This window comes from Sinohyriopsis cumingii, chromosome 8 (genome assembly GCF_028554795.1).
Source record: "Sinohyriopsis cumingii isolate HCF-2022 chromosome 8, ASM2855479v2, whole genome shotgun sequence".
Lineage (NCBI taxonomy): Eukaryota > Metazoa > Mollusca > Bivalvia > Unionida > Unionidae > Sinohyriopsis > Sinohyriopsis cumingii.
The window spans coordinates 124,876,513-124,886,310 of record NC_142968.1 but is presented as its reverse complement, the minus strand read 5'-3'; the positions used below and the strand labels follow the sequence as shown (position 1 = coordinate 124,886,310).

The following is a 9,798-nucleotide window of genomic DNA, read 5'->3' as shown; positions in this document are numbered from 1 at the left end:
TTTCCCTTTTTAACGAGACTCTTTTGGAATGTAAGAACAACGTTTAATACATTAATAGACTGCATGAAAATATACAAAAATAAGTTCAACTTGAAAATATTCTTATATTGTGCCAATTATCACAACTGGGAGTTAAACTTGCGTTACCAAATACAAATTGTTAACTTATTCTTTCAACATGTTAGATAGCAGAAAAATCTTTACTTTTGTTCTTACGTTTTGATGATAGGTTATGTAATAGTTTAATAAAACGCATTTCTCATATATTTCATTATTCAAGTATCTTCTTGTTTTTCTTTTATTATTATTATTATTATTATTATTATTATTATACTTACACATTACATCCAGTGATACATAGCTTGAAAATGATGTAGCACTGAGGATATTTTCCACTTTGCACGAATACCTGCCAGCGTCCAGTCTGGTAATGTTGTTAATTGTTAACACATTCTCACCAGTGATAGCCGTTTCGAGACCGGATAGAGGGTCTGTTCTTGTCCATTGCCATTTACAAACCGGACTACAATCTGAATTACAGGATAGGTTCAAGCTGTCTTGTTCAAATACTACTGTTAAGTTTGGTGTGAACTCAATGACACCAGGACCAACTGCAAAATTTTAATAGAGATGTCCATTATATCTATCTATCTATCTATCTATCTATCTATATATATATATATATATATATATATATATATATATATATATATATATATATATATATATATATATATATATATATAGATAGATAGATAGATAGATAGATAGATAGATAGATAGATAGATAAATACATACATACAGACATTAATTGATCAGGTGGTGTTCGTTGCTCTAAAACAATGAACATTTAGCTCTTACAGCTTCAGTTTAAATTTATAGTCACAGACAAAACATAGATGAATTTCTTGGTTTTGTTCAAATCCTATACTTTGTAAGTTATGTGTTAAAAGTTTTTCTATCGTAGGCATCCCGCCACTATGTCTTCATCCGGCGACAAATATCACACGTCACTTGACAACGCGTTAATACGCAGCACAGTGCTTCGGCAAACGTTTTGCCACAAATATATCATAATAGGAATTAGACCAATCAAACGTCACGTTTGTGCATAAATGCTGCTGGGCTGTACGAGTTTGGTAATTAATACTGTAAACTTAGATAACGGAGTCGAAATGGAGACACGGTTTTACCTGTTTAAAAACACATCATCTGACATGCAAACGCAAATAATTACATCGACGATACAGCATTAATTAGATGCACTGAATTAGTTTTGTTGATCATAATTCTTATGTTTGTTCCAAAGAATGACGCTTTTGTTGGAAATCAGTTGTGTAGACTGGGGAAGGGGCACTGTTTCTTATATAATAACACGATTATATGTTCTTTGAGTCTCTAGATTCATGGTTTCCGGCGGCAATACCACAATGTTTACACCAAAAAAAAAAAAAATTATACATTCACATCTGTTCCAGAAATTCTAAAATGCTGAGTATTGTCCTACTCATTATTATTCCAAATTTACAAATACGTATGGCCAAGAAGTAATCTCTGCCCTACTAGGGAACTTCTGGATCAAGATTAACAGTGTCTATATTTAATCTAGACACCACCTCTGTAGACTTTTTATATGTTTGCTAGAGTACTGTGTACCTATTACTTTTGTACATAACAAACCCCATGGAAGAAAACAAAAGAGTTATCTCTGTAGGAAAATAAACAAATAGAATATCTCCGCCGGCCACTCCGGCACCAGATATATTCGTACTTGTAATCTTCCTCACAAAATGTGAACTTAACAATAACAAAATTAATTACTTACAAACTTTAATTTTATATGGATCACTCTCAAGTTCACTTTCCTGCTCCATGCATGTGTACGAAGTGTATTGATCACCAGCTGTCAAATTCCTTATCGACAGAGAATCATTGCTTAGGGAATATCTGTTTTCGTTTCCTATCAAAGACGAATTTCTTTTCCAGTTGATCGTTCTGGCAAACACACTGGATGTAATACACTGCAAGACTAGGAATGAATCCACACTGATATGCCAAGCTACATCTATCCTAGGAATCATTGATTCCGCTGTAAAGAGTTTAAAATGTGCATTTGTATGTTAAGCAAAAAAAATTTAATTTTAAGAAATCGTATGGTGAATTTTGCTTCATATATTACCAAACAGACTGGCTTCGTGTTTCTAATCAAATGTATCTTGCTTATCATCCTTCCTTCTATTGAACCCGTTGAAAGTAATCAACACTAGATGTTAAAAATAACATTCGTGCGCAGAAGTTTTTAAGCACAAGTCTTCTGAACAGCATTATAACACAAGACCCAAACTCTTATAATGTAATATTATGATTTCACATATTTTCTTCTCGTATCAGCGTTCGTCTAATCTCGAAGGTGTCCTTAAATCACGAAAACGAAGTATCAAGCTTACAACACACTTGAGGGATATGGCTAACGCTGAGACCAGCATATCAAAATATGCACCTCCCCCAAATCATGTATGATTGCAGTTCTATGAACAATGCTAATGCAATGTAAAGTGTCCGTATCAATGGCTCTGATATTGTACATTGGCCTTAATCAGTCCTCTCCGGGTCGTCACTTGCTCTCGATCATCTAATGTAAAATGGTCAATGTAGATAAGCATCAATCGAGAGACCACTTCGAAGACAAATTGAGAAATAGCTAAATTTGAGACAGTGTAGGCATATTAAATCTTATTTCTGAGGCATACAATAACTGGAACTTTGCATGAGCACATACGTATAAACCATAACGAAAATTTGGATAGCATATGCATGCATACATATATAGGTAGATAGCAGCTGATGTATATGTCGTTTTATTAATGTATGCTTTTAGACGTTTTAAAAAATTATCAATATAAAAGCAAACTTATTATGTATGTCGCATGGCGCTTATAGCTATCTTGACGCACTGTGAAAGCCAAGGGTAATCTGTTGAATCTTTCTTACAACTTGCCTATAAGGTAGAAGTTAGACAAAGATTCGAGAAATTTTCAAGTTCACATTCTCACCATTTGTTCATAGTAAAGGTGCAATATTTATAGGTTACTGCATTTGTATGGGAAAATATGAACGACCATGGGAGTGCAGTATATCCTTCCGACAAAAAGAGTTCATATTTTCCCATACAAATGAGTAACCTTTTTATTATATGCTCATTTTTTTTATTCTACCTCAGGCTTAATTAAATAAACAAAATGCACTACAATAAACAACGTAAATGAATGTATGCCGCATGCCAAACTAATTACACAAGCGCATATTCATCATTACACAAATCAACATTATTACTGCGCACATAACTCCGCCCAGATAAATTTGAACTTAGTCGCGCACTCGACATAACTTTCGAACGAAAATGGCGTATCTAGTTAAAATTGAAATTTGGAGTCATATTGTGAATGAATGTGCATTGCAACGACTTTTCCATTTGATCTGGAGTGAATAGATTTGGGTATTTTTCTCGATTCTAGGAAAGTTCGTGATTATGGATTATATTTGTATGTGACAATTCCACATGAAATAAATGAGATTGAAGAAGCTATGGAAAAGCGTGTTGACATCTGCAAATGTGTTTCTGTTTCTGTCATTGAATGTTTGAAATCATAATGTGGGAAAAATATGAAGTCTTTCAATTGCAATTATCAAAGAGACGCTATGGAATTTAATGCTTATTTCATTTTGAGTGCAGTAAGGAGGATGTAATTGCACTTATCATCGAAATTACAGTACAATTTCGAAATGTGTAATCCAGATTGAGAACCTATGACATGGCTCATGTAATTCGGATTTGCAGAATTGAGACAAAACATTTTGAGGAAATTCAGGATGTAAAACTGTAAGTATAATTTTATTTTGCTATTCTTATCACCAGCTAAAGAAGAGAGCATATGACTTGTCACTTGTATTTTATTTGTAAGGACCTTATCTTGCGTCTGTTATATACTGTAGCTAGCCTAAATCCGAAACATTGTATCAATGCGGAATATGCCAAACGCAGCTGGTATGTGGCAGTCCACGAAACATCTGTTTTAGTTCATTCAGAAACAAATTTAAACAACCACAACGTAAAGAGTATCTTACGCGAGTGTACATGATTTCTGTACAAATCAAAAGTGCTGGCGTCTGCGTCATTGTTTGTTTACAATAGAAAGTATTTCCTTTATGCACGTGAATGCTATATGTGTATTGTCGCGCGGGTTCAATGTCGGGTAATATTGCACGATTCTGACGATGTAAAGTTAACGGGGGAAAAAATGAGCACATAATAAAATCTCTAAATATGCATGTGCTTATTATAATAGTATGTGCGTGAACTATTGTGTCTACTAGCTAAAATCAGTGGCTACGCTCCCGTTTGCATCGAGGTGCATTTTTAATTTAATTTATTTTAAATGGTACTGTAGAGTATGATACCATGGCGGCCAGCGGATATTTTTTTGCTTGTAAAACCGGTCGATATGTAAGCGCCTATTACAAGTGAAATGTACCAATCGCCAATACGCTAGGCATTCCATTAGCAGATGCTCACGAGAAAGTATTGCCTATATGAGAACTATACAAGTATGCAATAGCAGTACCGATTCCTACTTGGCCAGACTATGATATGATGACTTTTTTCTTTCGCATTATAGATTAATGTAATTTGCTAGTTGCTACGACATGTTCTTTCTCTCCTACTTGCCACTGTATATTTAACTGGCTAAATGTTGTGGCTTGAAAACAATATGAATTATGTATAATAACAAAATGTCGAAGCACTCGAAACTATTGAGGTGTTCTTCCATCCATGTAGACATGGTATGCTTCAGTATATGGATCATTTCACAAATGGTTGAAACTAGAATAGTGCATTAAGATAAAATAATGGAACGAAATATTAATGAAAACTATAAATGTACTTCCCACTAGGGTGTATTAAATTAAAACCTTCTAATTTTGATAAACGTAATTATTTACTCCCTTACATTCAAAAAGCAAATAATGCAAAGTTTGTGCGATACGGAAGGAAATATAAAGAGTAGTCACAGATTGCAACTTCATGTTCTTTCTAGAACCTAGATAAATTTGGCGGCGATAGAGGCATAGAAGCCGGACACCTAATCCCCTCAAATGTAAGTGGAGGAAGAGGGCTTTATGGGACGGGGCCTGGTCCAGTGATTCTATATTACATATTATACTGGAAGAAAGATGCATTTTTACTGCAGTAATATTCCTTACATTTTTGTTCCGTCGTGCCAATTGTTCTATTGTTCATTCTGTTTTATTGATATTAATTTCCTTTCTATAGCAGATTTTGAGATTACAGTATGCTTCAGTGAAAGAGGCCTACTAAAAGAAGTCGCACAACGGGAACGGCGCTCCTGCCAGAGTCACTAGGAGCAGACGAATAAAAGATATATATTATATTGTATACATCAATAATCCCATCCCCAGTTACAGATGCCGTGATGGTCATTTGATGTCAGCCCAAAATCATCCACCGGTCCCAGCATCCGTCAAGTCTGCAACGGTGCCTATCCCAGAAGAAACAGAGAAATCCCTAACCTCTCTTCAAAACACTAGATCGGCCAGACCACAATTCCAAACACGTACATATACAACCTTCACACACAGCCGATCACAAAATGACAACAAAACGTCTAACCAGCCAAAACGCCACATTATAAATCTTCTTCATCCATGAAAGAATAACAGAATAGCATAAATGCTTATCCGCTGCATGAAGTATATAGCATATAGCCTGCTAACGTCGGTCTCAGTTTCATTTTAAGCATTTGATAATGTAACATTGCATGGTGGACTTGACCTTGTCAAAAATCAAGCTCATTTTCTACTTGACATGAATCACTGACTTTGGTTTCGTCAGCAAAGTATTTGTTTCTAGAAATGTGGAAATTCCCCATGAAATGTTTGATCTACCTGCTGTGTATTATATTTTATATTATAGTATAAGTTTAGTACTAGACTTTTATATTATAAGTTTAGTATTAGACTTCTAGTTATAACTGAGATTTTATCTCTTAAAGACGTGGAACCTTTCAAAATGAAAATATCCATTAGGTAATATTATTGTTGTTAGAAAAAGCTAATTGTGACCTGACATCAAGTATATGATTAAATTTTGTTTTTATTAGAAAGCATTCATTCGAGCTTCAATCTTAGCAGAATCAAGTGAATTATTGTTGTGTCCAGTAATTCATTTTGGCTGGAATGTATTTATCCAAGTTATCAATGCACTGGAGATAAAGCTTACTCTTCAAAAACAACCTTATTGGAAACAAAGACTTGAATTTATAGTGTAATTTGAAATAAGGATATATTCTTTTATTGTGTGTTTGATCAAACATAAGACCATTGGCTCATCACAACTACACAGGCCACCACTGGAACATCAACACTTCAGCGTTGGATTTTTTGGCATTTTCACTAAAGTCTATTCAGAAGTTCAATCAGTATTACTTTTCTCTGTAATTCTAGTATTAATTTTCACTTTAACTTTTTATTCTATGGAAATAAATTATTTCTTGAATTTTACAAAGCTTGTTGCTTCTCACTCTTTTCTATTACTTGTTTTAAGACCATATAGTTATAATCACGTTGCTTGTCCTTTGTATAATCCCGTCCCTCAGTTCTGGTGTGAAACTCGTATTTTTTCTTTGAGTTGAATTCATTTGTTATTCCATTGATAATGTGGGATCAGATGTGTGAAAACCATTCTGTGATTTGTTTTCCATCATCAACAGAATGCTATCTAAAGAATATTGTATTTTCTCATTGCGTATTTGTTTAGTTCTAAACTATCCAAACTCAACATATTTCAGGGCAATCATCAATGACCATCAAACTGTCTTTGCTTCTTTACTGTCACAGTTGGAGGTGTAGAGATTTCGGAAACTACATTGACCTTGCAAGCCCTTTCACAAAACTATTACCAGCCATTTTAACGCATTCAATACTTTACTGATAACAGTTCTTATTCCACAAAATCTCGCAACGTGCACACGAATGTTCTGTACCATTCAAGCTTTTGGATCTCTTACATTAGCGTCCATTATTGCACTTTATTATACAGTTTGTCGATGCTACCAATTCGATCATGGTCAATATTATTTTCCTGTTACTTTCTCTTATTGTCTCTCCTTCTTTCTTTTTCACTCTTTATTTCTCTATTTTTCCCTATGGCGCTCCTTGATAGAAGCGGTATCATAAATAACAGTCACAATCAATATCAGATATACGTTTTAGTTTTAATGTATTAGTGTATAGGTGTGTATTTCAGTATTTATGAGTACCCGTATGTATGAATGTATATTAGAAAGTAAGAGAGAGAGAGATTTTCGCTGGTCTGCATTACTGACAAAAGTCCAATAATCCTTTATGAATTAAGGCAACATATAGATTTTGTATATCATTCAACCATCTTGCTACTTTATCTTGTATGGTTAAAGTAAATGAGGGGAAGAACCTTGTTTGTGCTAGAGGCACTCTGTATTAGACAGTTAATATGTGATACAGTACTATTTTTGCAGACAGGCTTATCTTGTATGTCGACTAAAATGGATTGATTTGCTAAATTTTTTTAACGTTGGTAATGAAGACTATCTTCTACTTTAGATCGATTTAACGAGTAGCGTTTTATGGAGTGTGGGTGGTCAGGAATGGTGGAACGATTTTATATTTTAGATTAATGCTAAATCAATGGCATTTTCATGTTGCATATTAATTCCGAAATAAATTTAGGAGAACCGGCTTAGCAGATAATGGTTTATATATGTTGTACGTACTAATTCCATCTATATCCTTTCAGATGAAGTTAGAATTAATTTGGAATTATTTGACGATACTAATGATTGCATTATAATAAAGTTGGGGAAAAAGACGTGGGTGGGATGAAAAAGAAAAAAAAAACTAAGAAACGGATGTTGCTATCTATTCACTGCCGCAGCTCTCCTTTGTTAACTTTTGTCACAGAAACCCATACATACAAAAGTAAATAAGATAATTATATCCAAACAAGAGCTACATACCAATAGTTCTCAAAACAACACTGTCGTTCAATTCCTTCGAGCCCCATTGGTTTATCACTGTGTATATTCCAGCATCACTTGTCGTAATGTTCAGTAAATCTATAGTCACTATGATTGTCCCGTGCGAGGAAATATCCACAAAAACTCGCACTTTTTCTCGTTTTTGGGATACAAGAAGATAATGTGCGTCGGGCCATACCGTCAAGAACCGTAACCTGTCATGATATATTTTGATCACATCCTTCGTTATGAGCGTAAATGAAATTGATGCATTTCTTCCAATTATGGCTTGAATTATCCTTCCTTCAGAGTTATTATTTGATGCTATGAAGAAAAGCACTAGAGATACAAAATGAATCATGGTACATGCTGCGGAGTACTTGGAGATTTCATAACCAATAGTTCTACTTAACAAGTGTAGAACGATTATTGTTGTTAACTTTCCAAAATATGTCGTGAAACATAATTAATTCTGATAATCAGACCACATGGTAAACATTAGTCCGACCAAACGATTAATAGGATAATAAACGTGAGTGAGCCTTTGCTACTTTGACTACTTCTCATTATATAATCCAGATGATAATGCGTCTAAAATAGAACAAACTTAAGAATGTTATCATTGAATAGGCAAATGTCATATAGAAATCAAAATGGATAAACTGTTATTTCCTCAAAGCTGTAAAAAACGTATTTTTGTTTTCCGAGTCAATGCGCGCGTTGCAATCGGAAATACAAATATCATTGTCTATTTGTGAAATGACACATGGGAAAGGAAATAGAAAACTAGGAAACTTTAATAGAATGAATGCCTGTCGAATAGATAATGCAAACAGAACACAATAAAAGAATGAAAGCAAGCGAACAACATGATCCGCAAGTTATTTAGTTTCTACATTAGTAAATTATATGATTACTACATTATGGCCTTTAACTGTGAAGTGAAAATTCAAAAGACACTTTCAATAATGTGAAATAATCCGAAATATTTTATCAGTCATTCAAAAATATGGACTGGTTAAAACGAATTCCAATAATCTATGAACCGTGAGTCTTGAATATCTTAATGTAACACATTTATATAATTCAAAATGTCTTTGAATGAATTCTCAACAATCACAAAATGGTTTTAGCCCAAAATGTATATGAGCACTTTGTATTCTAATAATGATTTAATAAATAATTTTGAACACACAAAATAAACTCTCATCATGGGTTCAATAAAACTTATATGATACAAGAATGAATAAATGTTTCCAAATATTCATTTTCACAAACTTCACTTAATCTACGACTCAGTATATGATTTTGAAAAACCCAATAACTCTTAAACAAGGTCTGTTCGTTAACTCTAACCCGAAACATATTGTTTACACCTTAGAAGCATGATGACAATCAGGCGTCAACTTTATTTTGCATGATATAAATCTGGTACACAATATAAAGTAAACATACATAATAATGCCTTTCAAATATGTCGGTTGAGACCTTGATCGATTTATGACTAGATGGATACATACATACATACATACATACATACATACATACATACATATATATGGATACATAGATATATACATAGATATATAGATAGATACATATATAGATACATAGATACATATATAGATAGATAGATACATATATAGATACATGGACACATAGATAGATACATAGATGCATAGATATACATAGATTCTTAGATAGATACATATATACATATATAGA

At 33.5% G+C, this 9,798-nt stretch overlaps 1 protein-coding gene across 2 annotated transcripts in view; it reads right to left on the bottom strand.

The window, feature by feature from the left end:
- The window catches only part of LOC149794576 (uncharacterized), a 13,307-nt gene extending 4,591 nt beyond the window's left edge, over positions 1 to 8,716 (bottom strand). For both annotated transcript variants that reach the window (XM_089966600.1, XM_089966601.1), the window contains exons 1-3: positions 8,074 to 8,716; positions 1,827 to 2,090; positions 339 to 611 (exon numbers count right to left, since the gene is read on the bottom strand). In XM_089966600.1, the coding sequence (XP_089822726.1) occupies positions 339 to 611; positions 1,827 to 2,090; positions 8,074 to 8,434 (898 nt within the window). In that variant the 5' untranslated portion in view covers positions 8,435 to 8,716. The remainder of the gene's footprint in view (positions 1 to 338; positions 612 to 1,826; positions 2,091 to 8,073) is intronic.
- Between the last annotated feature and the right edge of the window lie 1,082 nt (positions 8,717 to 9,798).